Genomic DNA, 21,583 nt, shown 5'->3' on the forward strand with positions numbered 1-21,583 from the left:
CCCTCCTTCCAGCACTAGTCCTCGTCCCGTGGTGTCACAGTCCATATGGTGCTGCAACACTGTTGGTCTCCTGTGGCCACACTTCCCACGATGCATCTGTGGCTCTGGGCTTTCGAGGGAGCTGATAGGCTGAGAGGACTGTGGTATCGAACAGCCATTCGCCTGGTGTGAGGTCAGCTTGGTGTGGCGGTGGAGTGTGTCCTAATGGCACACACCACTGACTTCCAGTCCTTCATCCATCCCGCCAATCAATCCTCCATTTTCTGCCGTTAACTTTGCCTCCACAGAAGTAGTATGCTTGCATGCTCTTCTGTTGTGCTAGCAATGCATTATTCTCTGTGAGCGAGCTGTTAAACATTTCCTTCTTTGAAATACTGTCAGATTTATCAATTCCACTCAGTGCTTGAAGCCACACACAGCCAGACATGAAACACTGACGTGTCTACCTTTTCAATCTGTAATGAATACTCTCCAACATATGCAGCATCTATTTATTTAATTTTGCGTCAGATGCCACTGTTATTCATCTCTCCTCTGCACTGTTGTATTGTATTGCTCTGAGCCCTCTTCTCTCCTGTCTGTGTCCATGCAGAGAAAACAGAGCTTAGCAAAGATCAATCCCATTGAGTCTGACTCCTTTCACTAGCCAGGGATCAATACTGCCTGTTTCATGTCCCCCCTGCAATACACACGTGCACACATACACACACACACACACACACACACACACACACACACACACACACACACACACACACACACACACACACATGTTTACCCACACACACATGCCCACACACAGACACAGAGTTTAAAGACATGCCTATGAGAGCAGGCCCACCCCTTTAGAGATGACCTATCGGCCTATCGGCTCACTCGCTCACCAGGGGATACAGAAGTTCATTATGACGGGCTTGCCAGTGCTAAAGGTCTGCTTTGGTCCTCCGCTGCAAAGTGCAGCATTTACACCATCCGATTACATTAACAGCCCGCCACGGAGGCCTCGCAAGCAACACTCAGTGGCTAAGAGTAAAATACAGCTTGAATAAACATCACCATGTGCAACAATGTGACCGTTGAATGTGTGACAGCAGATGTTTAAGTAATGAAAGAGAACAGGAGAGCGAGACTGGAAGGGCTCTACAAAGCGACGCTTGGCTCAACCATATGTGCTGGACAGGAAAATGAGTTGCTTACTGGAGCTGCACTAAGAGCAGAAATAATTGGTAAACTTTGACAGGAAATTGCTACATCCTTGAGTTTCTGTTTTTTTTTTCTTTCTTTTTTTTTTTTTTTTTCGCTTTTTGGCTGCAATTGGCAATGTGCATTATCCATTATATCTGGGAAGTATTTTAAAACCCTGGCACTGTATCACATCTGAAATGCTCCTTATTTTATGATGAAGCCCGCAAAAACATATTTTCTATGCTTTTATAATGATATGTAATATTAATGCAAATTAGTTCTTTAGGAAATAGTTCTTGGAGAGAGGGAGATGAAAACATTGATGCAGCTCTCATGACTGAACAGTAAATATGGCTAATGACAGGCGTCTGTTACTTTAAAGGCAAGAAGCGAGGGGACACGGCTAGCTGAATAAATACACAAAACTATGTTTATTTAATTCATAAAAAAAGTGGAAAATAGCATGTGGCTGTACACAGAGTGCCTCAGTGAGTACTTCTTTGTTTTTAATACAAATGAAACAAACGTGATATAACGTATTCACTCGTGGGCGTTTGAAGTGGTGATAGGCATATTCTCCCCTATCAACCAGGGTTGTTCTCGTTCCTTTACCAGTATTGGAAATGCCTCCGATAATGCCTAAAATGTTGGAATCGTGTCTATGCACTGATCCAATACAATGCAATTTGCTTCATGCTTCATATCCCTGTAATCTCTGCAATCTGAGATAAAAGCCTATATAAGTCAATGGAAATTAATACATGATAAAAAATAATTTAAATTACCTCATAAATTACAAAAATATAAATAAAAAACCCTAAAGTATTTCTTTTGTATTAAATAAAAAACAAAAAATATTGATCCAAAATATTTCTGAACGTAGAAACGTATTACTAACTATTACTAACTATGTACTAACTAACTATGTACATATTTTATCATTATCTGCAATGCAAACATTTTCCAGGTTACCACATTGAGCATGTCACGTCTTTACATCTTCTTGCTTGCTGCTTTTTTTTTTAATATTAGATTTTTATAAACTGGATCACGTAAACAATCATCTCCTGCAGTCATTTTGGACAATTCTCTAGTGCCGCTGTTGTTTTTACAACTTTTTGCACTGCGTCAAGTCAGCAGCAGTCTCCCACGGCCAACTGAGGGCCACCCGTGGGAGGTCCGTTTTTGTGGGTTGAAGCTAACCAGCTGTTGGCTTCAGGTACGCAGTTAGCATACAGACATGAGAGTGGCATCAACGTTCTGAACTAACTCTGAGCAAGAAGGAAAAATAAGAGTATTTCACAAAATGTCCACTCCTTTCTCATAAAGTGGACTTAATTTCCCTGTGTTCTGTTTCCTGTCAAGCACTTTATGGATCAAGCCCAGTGTGATAAAACATTTGAAGGAGAAGCTTTTCTCTACAAACCCACCTTGCCTGGAGTACTCATCAGCCTCGTGGTGAACAAGGTCAGTCACACAACCTCCGTAGTGCAGCCTCTGCTCATGGTCGAAGGCCTTGAGCGTCTCGCTGGAGCTGTAGGACTTCTGCGTCGGCACACGGCACTCATCTGTATCCAGGGAGGCAGTGTTGTACTGGGAGTCTTTGGAGCAGCGGCCCCTGGTCAGGGAGCGGTGCCTGCGATCCTTCAGATCCATGCTGAGGTTTGGTATGGGGAGGGGGGACGCAAGGAGAAGAGATGGAACAGAGGAGGAGGAGGAGGTGGTGGTCAGGGGGAGGTGGAGGGGCCTCCTAGCGGGCCTCCGTAATGTCAATCTCCACTTCAGTCACCTGGAAGATAGAGAGAGGAGAGATGTAGAGAGTGGAAGAGAAGACAGAAAAAGGGTTGGTATAAAATTAATGGATGCACTGCTGTGACTCACTCTCTCCCTGGAGAATCTACAGGGAAAGTTAGGTAAGAGGGAGTGCAGCGAATGGACATTTGAGCAACCAGGCAAATATACAACACATCGGAGTATTGATGCGAGATAAGTAAGACTATTGTGGGGAGAAACAGAGCTGCCAGCGCTGTGGTCCACAGAGATAGACAGCCATCGACCGCGCTGATGAAAAATGGTCAGCCGGCTTTTAAATCTATGACATAAAAAACAGACATAGGTCCAGTCATCCTAAAGGGATGTCGGCGACGCATGAAGACAAATACACAAGGGGGGGGGGAAATAACGATGACAAGACGGGGCAGAGTTATAAGACGTTACGCAAAAAGAGACTATCTAGACTGGAAAAAGGTAAAGGGGTGCGAAAGAAAGAAAGAAAGAAAGAAAGAAAGAAAGAAAGAAAGAAAGAAAGAAAGAAAGAAAGAAAGAAAGAAAGAAAGAAAGAAAGAAAGAAAGAAAGAAAAAGAAAGAAAGAATGAAAAGCAACCGAATGCAACAGGAAGATTCGAAGAAGAGGAGAAATGACTTGAGGGCATTGCTAGTCTCTCCCTCATTATCAGAGTGAGAATGAATCCCGCTCCCTTAGAGGCTGTAAGGGATAATCAAACACAGCCAGGCGCACACACACACACACACACGCAGACACACACACGCACGCACACACACACAAACAACATCACAAACACCAAGAAACAAACACATATACAGTATGGAGGTACCTGCTCGGAGATAACACTATTACTTGGCCCTGACGCAGCGTGTTAAACGACTTAACATGTGCACCCCGGCATCACTTCCTCTGCACTGACGCCCGATCTGTCCGTCTCTATTGCATCACAACCGGCGCACTTTTAATCTATTCAAATCTTATACTTGTGGATGCAGATTATACATGATTATGATGCTAATACAGCATGATGCTAGTGCTGCGGCCTTGAGCAACGCATTACATTAGCAGCTAAAGATCAAAGTACAACAATACAACAACCAGCAGTAATTGACAGGAACGCTTCCAGCAGCTGCCTGTATGGGATATTTATGGTAATAAATAGGTCATCCATGTTTCTATTGCTCCAGGCTGGGGAAAGTCTGGTCCACCCACTGCATTACAGCGTAGCGGCGCATTTTCATCAAAATATCTCTCAGCCTGGACGGCGTGTATTGATATCAGAGCGAGCGCGCGAGCGCCTTTCTAAAGAACAGGCATGATTTGATTCAGAATATGTGATGTAACTAATTGCATGCTGGGACAGAGGAAGAATGAGACGGGAGAAATAGAGAGAGAAGGGCTCACAGAATGTGAGTCAATCTATTCAATGAGGGCTCATTTTAAAATGCTTAGAAGGTAGTATTGAAAAGTGCCCTGCTATGTCCATTGATTAACAGTAGGTATTAAGTCTCATAAAGAGCTCATTATGCTCCAGCATCCATCACACAGGCTATTAGGAGTTCAACCTTAATGTGTTGGTACCTTGAATGGAGCGAGAGGAGGCAGAAAGGGATACTGGCTCGGGAAATGTGGGGACAGTCTGACTGGCATTATGCAAACAATGGGCGAACAGGACTTTGTATGTTTGTGTGTGTGCGTGTGTTCACTGTACATCTGTTGAGTGTATATGACAGTAGGTAAATTATATGATTATGTTAGAGGAATTGTTGGGGAAATAGCAGATGAATCACCTTCATTTGAAAAGTTAGATGAGAGGTTTGATTTCTCTTTGTGTGTGCGATTAACACTGAGCTCAAGGATGCTTTGTGATGAACTGGTAACACCTAGCCTATAGCTCCAAAGTGTAAAAAAAAAAAAAAAAAGGTCACACCAACGCTAGTACTTTTGGATCATTTTAACATTTGTGATAACATAATGCTGTGTGGGGACCCTGAACATCACGATGCAAGGATGGTACATTTTTAAAATGATCTAGCATTCTTGTCTATTTGATGTTTCTGTTTCTAGTGACCTTTAACAAACCACATTAGTCCTGACGAGTAGACATTTTAGACGGAGGTGACAGCTCAGAAGCTGGACGAATTACACGTGTGATTCAGTGGAAATCACCGAAATCGAGTTACAATAATGTGCGTATGTACCTCCATTCCTCCGCTTGTTTGGAAGCATTTTTTTTTCCCCCTACAGATCACTTCTGAAGGTTGAGAATCAAGGGCATCGCTTTATGTTGACACTTTGAGAGGAATGAGCAAATTCAGGCAATGAAATATGATGATCAGTACGAGGTCATAGTTATGGAGTAAAAACAGATATCAGATACCAGACCAGACAGATACCTGATATACAAGAATTTTTTTGCAAAGATCCCTCAAATATCACAAATAACACTTGTGACAGAGTTGTATAAATGCGGCATGATTACAGTAAACTTTATTGTCTTTATTGTCTCGCTATGGTCCTGTGGTTTGCTATCTATAGATTATAGATAGCAAACCACAGGACCATTTTCATTCATTCAGAGACAGAATGCTGAATAGGGGTTTTCACCGAGTAACAGAAGTTAGTGGAACGGCAGCAATAGCTTGAAGGTGATTTCAGGACGGATGTGTTGAAACTGTCTTTTAGCAAATGGAGAGCTAAAAGTCCAGCGTGTAGGACTGAGTGACATTCTTGACAAATGTTCAGAGCCCTTTTAGGAGCCAGTGTTTGGTTGTAGCACTACATTCCAAGGTTCTGTGGTAACAAAAAAAGTGAAAAATTCTCAGAAAAAAACTTTCAGTCAAACTAAAAGGACGTGAGTAGTTTGTAGGTGCAGCGCTATTTGAATCGGAGGAGAAAGGACACGGAACGAGAGATAGATGGATAAAGCGGGGAACGCCGAGGGGGTCAATCACGGGATCTGGACCGCGTATCAATCACATTCCACCCACCCAGGTGTTTTCCTCAAGGTCGCTTGAAGCGCACACATACATACACGCCAAACTTTTTCTTGTTAATTACTCCGGTGACAGCGGTCCAACCTCCGCTGATCATCACACTGAGGCAGATTATCTCATTTATCAGAAGTATAATGACTTATTGTCATCATGACTGGTGGCATACCATGAAATCTCGGCGTGCGCCAAGTCTGCCCCGGCTTCATTGCAAAATTCATATGCCAACACACCAACAGACAAACTCACACACAAATGCAAATGCAAAACCACACCCGGCATGAGCCGGCAAAGTAGCTGCGTTCCCATGACAGGCGAAAAAGGGTGGTTAGATGAAGGAGAAAAGAGACATGCGTGCGACCGTGAAGTGACCATGAAATCCAAGCAGAATGAGAAAAGTAATTGGAAGACGCCGGGGAGGGTGGAGAATTCATTTTCAAAATTACAGAGGTGAAGTTAGGTGCAGATAATGGCCTTTCTCTGCAAAGAAGAAGCTCGGGAAGAAAAATATGGAAAATGACACAATGCAAATCCAGTGTAACTGGAAATCACACCCAGTTAATAGGAAGCTAATGACATCAGTGGATTAGCAAGCATCAAGCACGATGGTTTCCCGTTTAAACCGATCAACCTCTGAAAGTCCAAATATCAGAGAAAAGAAGGCGGCGACGTTAACGGTGGTAACACACCGAAGAGATTAAATACGACTGCAGCTAATTCGAGAAGCACCAGCTAAACCGTATGTGTAATCACGTCTTTCAACCGTGTTTGTAACCGATCTTGAAAAACCCTAATGCTTTTTACAAGCTTCAGTGATAAATACAGTGAATGAATGAACTTGAAGAGCCCTCAGATCTACTAACAGAGAAGATCCTTGTCCATTACCTTAAAAGTACCTTAAAGTAACGTCACATTTGCTCGGCTTCATACTGAATTCCTCGCCTCGTGGAGATGCTCAAATCATGATGTCACCTGACAGAATGGCACCAGACTATGTGCAGGTCGCTCATTATTATTAAAGGATAACTTCACGTAAAATGTAACGGCTACGAAAGCTCTCCCCGACTCAACATGGGCGTGTCGGTGAGTGTATGTAATTCTCACTTTTAGGTGGACTTATCCTTTAATGTCTGGACTCTCCTCAACATTCTCACGAGAAACAGAATCAAACAGTCTTCTATGATCATAAATTCTCCCACACTTCCACAACACATCTGACACATGACATTGCCGCTTTTAAACAAAAAAGGTTTTATACAAATCCAAACTGCAAACATTCTTATCAAAGTTTTGTCAATACACTTTGAGGAACTCATTCAGCCTTTACAGAAAAGCAGCAGTGGGTCAGAGATGTTTCAGCAGTAGGTACATTAGTGCAATTATGGTTTGAAATTGCCTCAGGTATTTTCTGTTTTCTTGCGTCAAGCCTCAAATTCGCCCCGAAGAAACGTGCTGCAGGAACAAGCCGGCACTGCTGATCGCAATCGACCCGGCTCGGCTGTGCATATTATTTCGCTGCATTCGTAATGGTTCTGTGTTCATTGGCTAGATACCCAAAGACAATTAGCTGCAAAGATTCCATCCAGCCGCTGCACTCATTTATCAGACAAAGAAGCACGGAGGCGGTGTGTGAGTGCTGGTATAGAGGCTGTTCAGGGCCATCACACTGTGGGAGGCTTCCTGTCCAGATGTCTCCGACTGCAGCTAACTAAGAGGAGGCTCAAGCAGGGCATGTTCTCTCTGTATAGACAACAAACTATCCTGACACTTACTGACTCACTTGACACAGACAAGACAAAACTAAAGCAGAGCATATACAGTTTAAAGGTTTTTTTTGGTATATATCAGTGTGGCGTATAGTGTACTTGTAGGGCTACGAGTAATTATTCTGCAGGTTTATTTTCTCACAAAGTCTTTTCAAAAAAAAAAAAAAGCAGACAATAGTGAAAAAAATGCATGTCCTGTTTTCCTGAAAGCCTAAGGCAGGGCTAATCTATTAGAAATGCAATTGGGCCCCAATTTTAAAACCTGGAAATGTAGATGGGTCAGACATTCTCAGCAGCCTATTTAAAACCTTTCATTAGCTTCCGGTGATGACAAATTTGAAACAAATGCAAATGAAATCGCGTCAGTCAAACACTGCACTTCAGCGCTTTTATTTTGTTCAAAAAGTTTGTTTTTGCTCCATATGGAGCCTCCAAATTGTGTATTCTCTGACAACCATGACACACTTAATGAATTGAATCATTTATTTGGCATTTGAGGGGCGGCAGTAAATCAAAGAAGTACTTTCAGGCAGGTTTTAAAGAGACAATTTTCACATGTGACTGCCAATATAATGCCCAGCAGCAAATGTCGTGAAAAGCCAGTCACGTGATCAGGTCAGACCACATCACATTGTCCGATCAGTACTGAACACGTGCGGCTCTCAACAGAGATGAGATGGAAGCAAGAACACTTCTTAGCTACTTGCATCATCAGCTCCGAAAACAGATGCAGTCTGACGATGGATATGATCCGAGTATCTGATGACTTATAATACGGGCCTAAAGACTTGTATTGACTTAACGGTCGAAACCCGGAATACTTTCAGTTTGTAATCACATAAGACTGAAAGAAAAGCCGACAATTAAAAAGCTGGAACTTGAATGTCAAAAACAAATAAAAAAAATACATAAAAATACATAAAAGATTAACTGATCATCATTTTTTTTTTCTGTCAGTCAACAAACTCAGTCCACTCCTGGGCTCTAACCTGGATGCACAGCATGCATTCATGCACTTTGTTGGTCTGATAAATGTAAAAATAAAAGTTTTTGCAAAAAGATCCAGATAACAATAATTTCCATTTTGTCATGTTCTCATTTAATTTCAGCAATTTCTAAATCGTTTGTACGACAGCTACTAGTTCACATGTGCTTTTAGTGTTTCCATTTTCCTTTTCAACTTTGAACATACAAATCTTTTTCTTCAAAAGTGTCTTCTGTTCATTTTCCTTACTTCATCTGTCTCCTCTGTATCCCTTATCTTATCTTATATTATCTTATATTATGGTTGGATAGAGGGGAGCCTGTAAAGCAGCCATTATCTGGCTCATTTAATTCAATTGTAACCAAACCAAAAGCAATAATCAGCCAACGAGACTGGTGGCTAAAAGCCTGATAAAACACAGCATGGAGCCTTTCCATCAGAACATTCATCCACTCTTCCAGCTCTCTTTGTCAACAGGAGATGAAGTTCTTCATTTGGTGTCTTTTGCTTGTCCCCCCCCCCCTCTCCCTTTTTTAATTTGAAAGGAATTTGAATGGAAAGCGATGGCCTATTGAAAACACAAGGCCCCGCTATCACAAAAGACAAAATTGTGGCTTTAAAGCATTTTGCTCTCAATTTTCTGCTGTTTTTGTGCCGCTGCTCAAATTAAGTTGTTTACACAGTTTGTTCACAAAGACAAAGAGGGAAAGACACCGAGTGACTGAGAGAGACAAAAGAGTAGACGGCGAGAGAGTGGAGTACTGAGAGGTTGCGTGAGAATGAAGAGGAAAAACAAATCGTTGGATGAGACTTGCGCTCAATTACACGCCGCCAAACATCCCGCGTGCATTGTGATTGCAGGAGGAGCGTCCTGCTGGAGATCCAAATATGGTTAAGATTCAAATATTATACATACTGTTAATCAAAGCATCCAATTACTTTAGATTTCCCTCACGAGCAGCTTAGACTTGATATCATATCTTTAAGTGTAAATCCTTATTATCCTTACGATTAATTTGTTTTTTTTTTCCCACCAGTAAAATCTTTTCTGAGGGCGCACACTGAATCAATGTAATTAGTCTGAATGCTGTATAGTAATTAACAGCTTTTTTTTGACAAATATCTCGTTATGTACAATATACTTTCAATTTCACTGTAAGGATAACAAATTTAAGCTGTATAGATGTGTAAAAAATGTGTGTGTGTGTGCATTTGTGTGTGTAGGGGGAAGAGCAGGGCATTGTGAATACTTCCTGGACTAAAATAGGTGTATGTGTGTTTGTATTCGCATGTATTAGCATACATAAATATTCCTGTATGTATCCACATCTTTTAACAAATCATGACCTCTATCATTCCCTCTCTAACATGTGCACGCACACCCACACACACACACACACCCACACACACACACACACACACACACACACACACACACACACCCACACACACACACACACAAACAAGCCTGCCTTGTATGAGCTTTGGACTTTGGCTCTGACGGCGAGGGCTCCTCACCGTGAAGAGTCATTAATCACGTCTTCGATCTCGGGTGGCATTGAAAGTGCATGCATGCACGCAGGACACACACACACACGCTTGCGCGCGCGCACCACCAATATACATACCCACACACACATACACACAAGGCAAAAGGATGGCTGCAGCCGCGTGCCAGGCTCCAGTTCAACTGGAAACTGTGGCCCATTTCGAATCCAAGATGATCTGTGAGCCAACAGCTGAGGGGCGTGCGGGACAGGAAACATTTCATCACTCGCGCTCCCACACACCTCGCCCCATTACCTCCAACACCTCTTTTAGCCAAATAGGAAAAAATCACTTGCTTATTAAGTGTGATCGGTCGCGGTGTTTACAAGCGGTGTCACTATTTGTATGAGTTTAAGCTGGCATGTTTTTCTTGACATTGACATTGTCATTGACTGATATTGATGCATTTAAAGGAGCCGTAGGGTATTTTTTCAGTTTTGCCCTCCCCTTCAGTGATTACAAAGGTTCTTGTGCATGTAAAATATCTTTAAATTTAAAAAGGTCAAAGTCTGCACCAACAGAAGCTCCTGTCTCCCACTGAAATCACTGCTGTCATAATTAGTCCTGCCTTTAATTCTGTGACTCCGTGACATCACACTATGTCACCACATCAACCATTTGAATCATTTGTGACCCTCGGCTAGTTTGTCACTTAAGAACTGGTCGAGCACAGCTGCCCAGCAGTGCTGGTTCAGGCATGTGTGAGCTAACTAATCAGAGGAGAGGTATTCAGGTAGGAGGCCTTAAAGAGACAGGAGCTAAATCAGAGTGTTTCAGGCGGAGGGATGCCGACAGTATAAGTAAACTGATTCTAGTTTCTAGTTCTAGTAGTAACCCATAATAACATTATGAACCAGATAATGACCAAAATATGTCTCATTTCTGCCGTCAGGTTTCACAAAAAAAACATAAATAATGTTGCTGCTGCTAAATGATCATTTTCATGATGCCAGCATGTGATTGTGTCTCTTCAGCATTCAAATGCACAGTAACTTAGCTTCTGAATGCGGTGACATTGTGCAGCCAGCACTGAGTCTTTCATTAGCATGTGAGCACATGATAATTCAGTTGCAGACTTCAGGCCAATGTTCCTCTACTCTGACACCCAATGACTTACAGAATTAAAAGGAGATATTTCCTCTGTGGTTTCTATGCTCGTACTGAAATAGAACAATTTAAGACATCCAGACTAATAGTTGTTTTCCACTTAGCCGTCTGAGTCAGTACTGAACACATGCTCTGTGTATTATTTGTGCTTGCTGACGTTCAGAGAGAACGTCCCCTGTGATCAGCCTGCCTGCTTGCAGTAACTATGAAGTATTGCTGAGGTCACACAAGAGTATGGGAGTTACTTATCCAAAAGTCTGCATATGTGACTCACAGCTGTGGTCCCTGCAGGGAACAAGATGGATGAAAGTTGCCACACTGATCAGGAACTGTGAAGAGACCTCATCCACGTTCCATTTTCTCCCCTATGTGCCTTCCCCCCTCTCATCCTCTCATTTTTCAGGATGGAAATGAATTGGGGGGGGGGGGGCAATCCACCCCTCTCTCTTCCCTGCTCTCGGTGCCTGTGTAATCTCCACACTGGGCTGCAGAGTGCCACAGAGCCTCTGTTTATTAGACTAATCCTTAAATCCACATTCTGCAGGCCTCGCAAACGCCTCGCAAAGCTCTAATCTGACTCAAAACAAAGGGATTAGAGACGACAAGGTCCCTCTCTCTGTCTCTCCGTGTCTGCCAGAGTGGGCTCGGGGTGACGCACACATGTGCTGAGAAACACACTTGCACTGTTGCATACTCTTGCCTGTCATGCTCATATTTGCTAAAGACCGACTGGTGCATGCAAAAACCCCTCCCGCGCGCACACACACTCGCACAGGCGCTTCCTGTGAATACAAGCTCGCTGTGAAAAAACAGGCAGTTAGAGCCAAGGTGCAAACAAACTGGGTAATTACACATAGCTCGCAAACTCATGGGAGAAATGACGGACAAGATGAGAATGAGCTGTGGGGATGAGGAACGGCGACAGCGGGGCGGATATAACTGGAAAAACTAAACAAACCTGGCTTATATTATAGACTCAACTGTCAAAAATACAAGAGGAACTGTTTTTTTTTCTTTTTTTTTTTTTTACAAAGTATGTGGATGGCAGGCGTCCACTTTAGGGGCTACAGGCCTGTTCCGGTTTACACACATAATAAAGCACTAACAAATCAATATTTGTCCAGTATTTATCTGCATTAAAGGGTGTTCACATCCAGAAGAGACCCCGGAACATGACTCGCATACGCTCAAAAGTCCGGTCACTCCGCAGCATTTCAGGCATATACTGCACCACAGCTGTGACAGGCAGACGAGAATAACTTATTTTCATTCTCTCTGTGTTCTTCACACAATCCGAGCCACGATTTCATTCCGTTTCCCCTCAACATGGCGAATGAATAATGCAAAAAATTCAGCGTTGCGACTGCGCTCATCCGGTCGTTAATGCTAATTTTCCACTGTAATTTTGAAGTAGGCAGTGAGTCCGTTTAAGCTAATGTAGCATGCTATGATGTTGACAAGTGGGCTCAGTTTATTTTCTGGCTACTTTCACACATTTGCCACGTTAAATGTGTTGCGTCTTCCTGGAGAAGCCTTTAGAATGTTATGCACAACAATGTGGAACTTACATCCAAGTAGATTTAGTGCCAGACAGTTCCACCCTGGGCATGTCAACATTATTGAAAACATTATTGAACATCTTTCGCCGTCACTTGCCAGCTGTGGCCTGACTGACGTCCACATATTGCTTAATAGACTGCTTAATGTGTTCGCCTTACAGATATTTACCTCCCTGTGGCACACGTTCGTACGAATCCTCTGCAGCAGGGATCCCTGCCACATTCCTCACAAGCTGCCATTGTTTGATCATCAGCTGATCAAGATCCAGCCTAACACCTTCCAGCAGCACTTCACTTAAGCAGGTTTGCTTGGCCTTGCTGCTACGAGTACTTGGCACGCCAACAAGGCCAAATACATCTTCTGAAATCATTCTCCCATGTTAGTGTTATTTCACTTCTTGAGGGAGAACAGCTTACACTTTTTTGTTTTTTTGTTTTTTTTTTGCACGGCTACAGCTTCGACCAGCACGCGCATGATGATTGAGGCAAGCGGCGTGCGTGCCAGCATGGGCCCCGCAGCCATTATACTAGGGCGGGACCCCACAGACTTTTAAAAATTGCCAGTGTCGCCCTCCCCCACAGTTTTACCATGTTGAAAATGCATCGGTTTATTCGCTCAGTGTGCCAGTGTGTCCGTGCGTCATCGTCGAAATCATTCTTATCGGGAAGATTCCTAAACCAATGAGATTCCATACCCCGTTTTCACTGCTAAGCTGCACTCAGTCAGATTGACACGTCGAGCACACAGATACACACGAACAAGTCGCTAGGCTGGGGTTAACTAGTCATTGGAGACCCGACACCACAGAAAGCTTTGACTAAAGTGAGGATGTGAGGTTGGAAGAAGGGAAACATGACAGGGGAGAGGGAAAGTGAGATGGCTGAAACAGAGCGAGAGACAGAAAAGGATGAAATGAAGAGGGAACAATTGAGGTAAACAAAAAAGCAGTAAAGGGGCTTTTATACCCTTTTATTATCTTTAAGTCTTTTAACTATTTCTGCAGTGTATCATTCCATTAGGTGACACAACCGGGCACTTTATACCGGTGTGAGGTTATGGAAGTTATTTACCCATCATTTTGTCTCATGCTAGTCCAGCCAGAAAAAAAAAAGTATCAAACGTTACTGGAATACAGGAATTGATGTTATAGACTTTCCTGGGGAAGAAAACCCCCCAAACCTCTTTTAAATTGTCCCCACATTTGAAATGCCCATGCATTCCAGAAATATTGTCTTATTTGAGAGTATTTGCTCCTCGTCACTTTGCTTGCAACAATGACCCCGCTATACAGTAAACATGAGAGTGAGCGAGAAGGGTTTGACACTGCGGTATCATATTCTAAGGTTATGGAGCACATCCATGCTGGGCTGCGCTTCTGACAAGAGTGCTGGCACATGGGAAGGTCATGTGCACTATAGCTAAAGCCCAGCAGTGTACAGATGGATAATGTCACCAGAGTGGTCACAGAGCCAGGATACCTGTTCTTTTATTCAGCGAGGGAATTCCTGCTCTCGCTCATTCGGCGGAATTACACCCAGCATTGTGTGTGTATGTGTGAGAGTGTGTGCGTGTGTTTGTGTGTGTGTGTGTAGTGATGGGGGGGGGGGCTTTCACCTATGCCCGAGGAACTAGCTGCAGCACGGAGAGTCAGGGCAAACTTTGCTGCCGTACTGCCAGTGAGTTATTAAAACAATCGAGTGCTGACAAGCCCTGCATTCTGTCGCCAAGGGAGAGGGCTAGGGCTTAATAACTCAGTGTCACGCCTTGACATTCTTACCATCTGTCTGGGTAAAATATTCAAATGTGCAATAAATGTCACTGGGGACAGACGGTGACACTGTCTAATTAACACCATGACAGAGGTGACACACTGAGGGCTTTGGCTGGCTTTTACTGTACAACATGCATCGCCCGCGCGGTTGTCTGTTCATGTGCATGCCGTAAGTCTCTGCAGAGGTGGAAATGCTGAGGGACACTGTCGCCACTTTCGCTGCCACCCTGTCTCTTTAGAGGAAAGTCGGCGATTGTTTAACCAAACGGGGAAAGTGTAGCACTAACACATACATTAATAAGTGTAAATGACAGCAGCTATAGGGCTGTGAAACCCCTGAGCGGAGAATAAATGCCAGGGAGGAGTCCTTTCTTCAGGCTGAAATGTCAAATAGAGGGGGAGAGCAGGGAGGAGGCCAGATTGCCAGACATATACAGGTGTCTTACTTCAACGCAGGTACATACATTCGAACTGGTGAATCTTTCCTGAACTCTAGCAGTGCAAGGGCATAGTTATCTTTTCCCTCTATGCCTCATGGATTTTAAATATGCAGGCCTGAAACATATTACCAAACCGCATAACAAAACAAGTTCTCCATTTATGTTTGGAGTTTTACACGTTTAACCATGAGGCCTGTATGGGGGCTTAGTCTGAATAGTTGCAACTCAAGGCACTTAAAAGTTGTGTAATAAAAGGATAAACATGGGTATTTAAACACCATGGCAACGAGAAGAGAGCGTGGATGTCTCCAGGATGCAGTCCTTACGTGTCTATGTGTTTGCGCTTTCAGGCATTCCGGTAACCCCCCAAAAAGCTCATCCAATTTTCCAGGACAGTTAGGCAAGAACGTGCGAGTATTAGACATTAATGGCACAGACAAGACATGCTCAACTGCATGGTGTTTCCGAGTGAGGTATTGACATTCAGGAGAAAAACTATTTCATGGCATTATTCCCATTTTTGAATGATATATCAACATGTAACATCTTGTGAATCTGACAGAAACATTACTGATTGGGGATTGTAGCCCCTCTGAGGACTTATGGCGAAAGTGACGCTTTGAGATTCTGATGTTAGCAAGCTAACATGTTCACAGATCATTATTTAAGGTTAGCTTGTTACATGCTACCATTTTTCGACTCAGCACTGGATGATGCCATGCGTAGATGATCGAAGTGGACATATTGAACTTTTGTCGCCAGAAGAACAGTCGCTGGATCGCCAAAATTATTATTATTTGTCCTAAGTGGGCTCTAATTGGCCAGTTCACACATGCCTGAGCCAGCAGCCTCTCCACTCAGCTCTATCATCTTCTTCTTCTTCTGTGAATATACGCATAAATTATGCAAATGTGCAAGCCAGTGACGCGGTGTGATGTCGAGATTTCATAGAATTTAAAGAGCCACTTCTGGTGATGTGTTTTGCCACTTCAGGAGCAGTGTTTTCTGTGGGAGAGAGGAGCTCTGGCTGGTGCGGACTTGTTAACTTTCAAGACCTTTGACATGCACGAGAACCCATGAAACACACTGGAGGAATGGAAACTTTGGATGTAGTTTCCTTATCAGGCTCCAAAATGACAAAAACCTTTTAATTGCACACCAAGGATGAAAAAAAAAAAAAAAACCCTATCAAGACCCAGATTGGACATCGTTTCTCAGTAGGGGTCAGGGTTCAAACCAGCAACCCTCTGACTGATGGGTGGCTGTTCTACCATGTGAGACACAATGTTCTTTGTGATTCTGTGGCGTGAAGCCTCACATTTATTTCTTCAGCTCACTGCACAAGGCAAACTATAGCATTTTAAAGGTCCAAAATGTAAGAATTCTATCATAAAACCTTAAAAAATTTACAGAATATAAGGAAATAACACTTTTGATGTAATGTTGAAGACACCTATGCACAGCGTTGCACAGATATCTATTATGGTTTGCATGCTAACCAGCTAGCTAGATTGATTGTAAACAACAACAACATTCCCCCAGTTCTCTGAGCTCCCAGTCCGTGGCAGAGACAGCTAATACGATGCCTGGCCGCAGGGTGAACTAAGCGAGCGGTTACTCTTGTGATGTGATGCCCCCTATTATTTCTCAGTTCAACAGGTGGCCAGTTCTTACATATTGCACCTTTAAGTACTTGCATTTGGACATGACAGCGTCTTAATAATGTAGAACTGGCAGCACACGTCTTAAATAGCTCAGCATTTATGACATTTCAAATGAAACATTAAATCTTGATACAGACCACATTTCACCCACAAGTGTAATATGTCATTGGAGAAATACCCTCACCCGTATCTGTATCGTCTCTCTTTCAACCTACAGCTGTGCGAAATCACTCGGATGATCTGACCGAATGTCAGTTTTCAATGAGAAATCTATGCCGAAAACCCTGGTTGGTGCTCACTGGAAAGCTTGAATGTCCCCTGAGGGTAATTTGTCTCACAGCAGTCAGGGATTATAAATAAAGAAGACTTAACATGCAACAAAAAGGACACTATTGACCGCCGCCATCACTGCTGCCATTGTCACTTTTCAACAAAAACCCATTTAGCGAAAGCACACACTGGTTGCACAATGAATCAAATCCATCTAGTAGATGTCAAGAAAAAAAAAAAAAAAAAAAAGCTGGACTGGCTGGAGGTGCAGCAGGAAATCATGGAAGTAAAATCAAAGCCATATATTCTGTGGAAAGTGTCTGAATACAATTTCATTCAGCGGCTTCTGAGATATTTCAGTCTGGACCAAATCTGGTGGACTGACTGACCCGCACCATCGCCATAGTGTCATCACTATCAATGATTTTGGTACATCTACAACGACCGAAATTCAAAACTACATCAGTACTACATGAGCTTGCTCCTGTTCAGTGTAACGTTGTGAGTTATCGCCTAGAAACATGCGGGCCGGCTGTTGCTGTGCACGTTACTGGGGCGGCGGCACCGATTCATTTTTAGTCGGAGAAGACGAGCTTGGTAGTGATGAAACACTTTCATAGCGTAATCCTCTGCAAATAGGACAGACACACTTCAGAATATTTTTTTTCTATCGACACTCAAATTTGCACACTTTCGAATAACCCTAATAAGCAAAAGAAAAAAGTCGATTTGGCAATTGTGTGTTTTAATATCTAAAATAACATAGAAATGAAACTGGTTCCAAAATGTGCCTTTTTACCTGCCGGGATGTGTTTTAACAAATTCGCAGCTCTCCTCCTCTCTGGGTTTCTCTCCACAGTCTGTGCCGCTCTCACTTCCCTCTCTCTGTGTTCTGTGAGAGGCTGTTGTATGAAGCACCTTTAATGGGTTTGTGAGGGATATATTGGACTTCAGCAGGAGATCTGACACACTATGTGTCTGTGTGTGTGTGTACCTACAAGTGTGTGTGCTTTTTTGGATTGTCGTGTAGGGTCCCATATTACGGCGCTTTTCCACTTGTGTTACTGTGTGCACTCACACTCCAAAGCCATTAGATTCTATACGAAATCCTGAAGCTGAGAACTTTGAAGCTGAGAGCGGCGCAATTGACAGGCTGCTATCCTGCAGAGCACGTCTCTCAGCTCTTGATCTCTGGTACAGTACCGATCTCCACTGCAGCTACAGTTGCACTTTCACATAAACATTTTGACTCTGTTACTTTATCTGTTCTCTGCAGCCCACACACGGGTGCCTCTGTCTTTGTATCCACGCGTGGCACCGCGGAAAAAGATTTCAGAACTACCTCAGACAAGTGCTACCAGCCTGCTCGGGTCTACACTGTTTGTGCCCGCTCTACTGTGAACACCTCTAATGCCATCAACTCATCGTCTTGGAGTGGCGTTTGTGCCTTCGGGGGCCAATAGAAGACTGCTACGGCCTCTCCCGCGCCAATGACATAGCTGACTGGTCCCATTTAGCATGCTAGATTTAGCTTCATTAGCGAGGATGTGGCTGGGAAGGCACACAGAAGAAATGAAATGAGGGGTAAGAGGGGGAGACGGGAGAACAACAGCGAGGCTTTCGCAGGGGCCACTTTGCAGGAGAGGCAGACAAAAAGCCAAAGCCGTCTCATAAAAATACTTTATAAAGCGGCCCTATCCATAATGGCTACCCAATAGAGAGCGAGATGGATTAATGCAGCAGTTGGAGTTAAATTAAAAGCACACCACGCTGGGTTAGAATGTGGCACACGTCCCTGTCAACAAGAGGCTGAATACAGGTTTCCATGCTGTGCCTTGGAGTACAATGAGCCAAAAACGATCCAAAATAAAGAATACAACATTTTTTTTTTCACAATAAAGAACAACTATTTATGAACACTTTTCAAACTGTTCATCCAAAAAACTGATTCACCGCAAATTAGGACGCCAACAATCTACCCAATGTAGCGAGATACATTTAGAAATTATCCTTTTTTTTAAAATCTCTGTCTTCATTCAAGAAATGCCCCACTGTCGTTGTGACAGAAACAAATGAGCTATCACGTCCAATCGGCAGATTTGTCTCACTCGCACAATGACAAACAAGTCTGTAAAATTGATAATAAGGATAAATGACTCGACAAGACGGATTCGCAGTGAGGAGACGGGGTTGCGGCTATCCGAGAGGTTATCTGGGGTCGGGGGCAGCAGGCGGAAGCCGGCTTGATATCTGGAGATCTGAGCGGCGCAAAGAGGAACTGAGGACGGGCTACCCCAGGGTCAGACATCACGAGGGGCACATGTTCCCTTTTAACCTTGTCCCCGACCTATCTCTGTCTGCGCACTTCATGCACAACAGCAGTACACAAACATGTCTGTGGATGTGTGTGTGAGTCTGTGTGTGTGTCTCTTGAGGAGCACATATCCTTCAGAAACAGAAGGTCATTGACAGGCACCCCCTGCATCACATAGCGCGAGGCCACCGCACTTAGCCTTGACCCCCATGCTCCGGGTCAGTGTCACAATAACTGCTGGTGACAAAAGGGGTTTCCATGGCAACCGGAGGGGCTTTTCAGCAATTGAGAGAAGGGGAAAAGAAGCCCTCGAGGTGTGCGTGTCTCCAAGCGCCCAGACCCGTGGTGATTTATCTCTCACATCTCCTGTGCCACACTAAACCATTAGCACACAGCCATGATAAGAGATAAACATAGTCCAGGACAGAGTTGGGTTGGGGGGACAGGAGAGAGCAGGTGCCGTGTGAAAACCCATCTAGTGGTAACGCTGTGAAGTGAATTTTTTTTTTTTTCGCTTCAGAATGCCCAGACTGCAAAGTCCAACGTTGTACTTTTTGAAATGTTAATAACAGCTTTTGCCGACAGCGAAACCACACTGGCAATCACCAACTTTGCGGCGGCCATTGTGATTGCAATGGACGTTAGAATATGCAAAAGGAAGCGATAGGAAACGTTGCCATTTTTGTCCCACGCCCACACTGGCACTTTAGACAGCCCAGCTTATGAAAAGCATTCTATAGGCCACCACTAAAGCAAGGCCAAAACGCTGCTATAAAAGCTAACCCAGTAGGCGGGGATGAAATGTTTGAAATCAACAGAATCTGAGGACATTTTTAAGATCCACCTGAGATCTCAAGACATGTTGCTCTGATTAGCCGGGGAGATTTATTACAGCTCCGACGGGGCCCTTTGCTGAACAGTCCTTTTTCTCTCTCTAGTAAAAGAAAACAGCGGCAGCAGTAGTAGTGGTAGTAGTATTCGATGTGGCGTGGAGTGGTCAAAATAATAGCGGTCGTATTTTGGTGGCAGCAGCCGCACCAGTCTTGTATAGTGCTATATTGATGAAGATTGGAGTGGAGCGCTCTCCCTCCTCCTCCACACACAGGCCTATATTGGATTTCACGCTGGCTGCCCATTCACCAGACACTGCAGTGCATTCCCAACCAAAGGGGCCTGGAGGCAATACGGCTGCTTTATTTGTTTATAATGTTTAGGCTTCCCGCAAATGGCTTGCGCTGCAGTCCCGATAACTATGCATAGTTACATTTAGGCAATCGACTGGGCTCGTTTCGACATGAGCGCCGCAGCTCAATTCATTTGGAAAGGACTAAAAATCCAATAGAGTTGTCAAAGGGGGGGGGGACTATGGATGAAGGGGGAATGGGGAAAGAAAGAGCAAAGGGAAGGGTGGGCGAAGGGGTTTGCTGAAGCTGTAATTTAAAAGGGATAACCTGTGCTGATATGGCTCTGCGAGGAACGCATCCACTGAAAGATACGCAGAGAGAGCATGTTCGTTCCCTCCTACCCATCTTCTCCCCCCACTCAAATATGAATGGCAGATAAAATATAGATGGCTTCCCACTGCTCTAAACATCGCTCTCTCTCCGATCGCTCCCTCCCCTGTCTGGGAGTGTATCTACACGGACCTCCAACAACAATTGCGCGTACCCCCTCTGGCTACAACAGCACCCATAAAATCTATAAAGAGCCAACTGCCAACTTTCACATCTTCACTTCCATTAAGGCGGTATGACTACATCCGAGACGAATTCCCTGGAAACACTCACCAGAGTGAAACTCTAATTCACTGAACTGTTGACAGATGATGGCACTCCGGTGACAACGCAGGAGAAATTAAGTTAGCGGTGTTGCAGTAGGTTGTCTCGGAAGATGACACACAAATGACAGCGTCTGCTAAGTGAACCGGTGTGAGTCATGTCACCGCGTGCGTGCGTGCACCACCACCCTGAATCATCGTCGCTCATATTTGTGTGTGTGTGTGTGTGTGTGTGAGTGAATCTCCCGTCTTCTTCTCTAGCCTACTCCTTGTCCTCTGCCAGCTGCTCAGCTTCTCACTCCATTTGCTCCAGACTTCATACACATCTGCCCACAAAATCCATCCATCTCTCTCCCTCGCACACAAGTACACACACTATCCCTTCAGTCGTAAGAAACGCGCACAAGCCATCCAGGA

General features: G+C 43.9%; 1 protein-coding gene across 1 annotated transcript in view; it reads right to left on the minus strand.

Annotated features, from left to right (window-relative positions):
• Positions 1–21,583, minus strand: part of tenm2 (teneurin transmembrane protein 2) — a 253,418-nt gene that overhangs the window by 162,344 nt on the left and 69,491 nt on the right. The window contains exon 5 of the mRNA XM_037077578.1: positions 2,616–2,974. Within this exon, the coding sequence (XP_036933473.1) occupies positions 2,616–2,841 (226 nt within the window). The 5' untranslated portion in view covers positions 2,842–2,974. The remainder of the gene's footprint in view (positions 1–2,615; positions 2,975–21,583) is intronic.

Source organism: Acanthopagrus latus, chromosome 18, assembly GCF_904848185.1.
Source record: "Acanthopagrus latus isolate v.2019 chromosome 18, fAcaLat1.1, whole genome shotgun sequence".
Classification (NCBI taxonomy): domain Eukaryota; kingdom Metazoa; phylum Chordata; class Actinopteri; order Spariformes; family Sparidae; genus Acanthopagrus; species Acanthopagrus latus.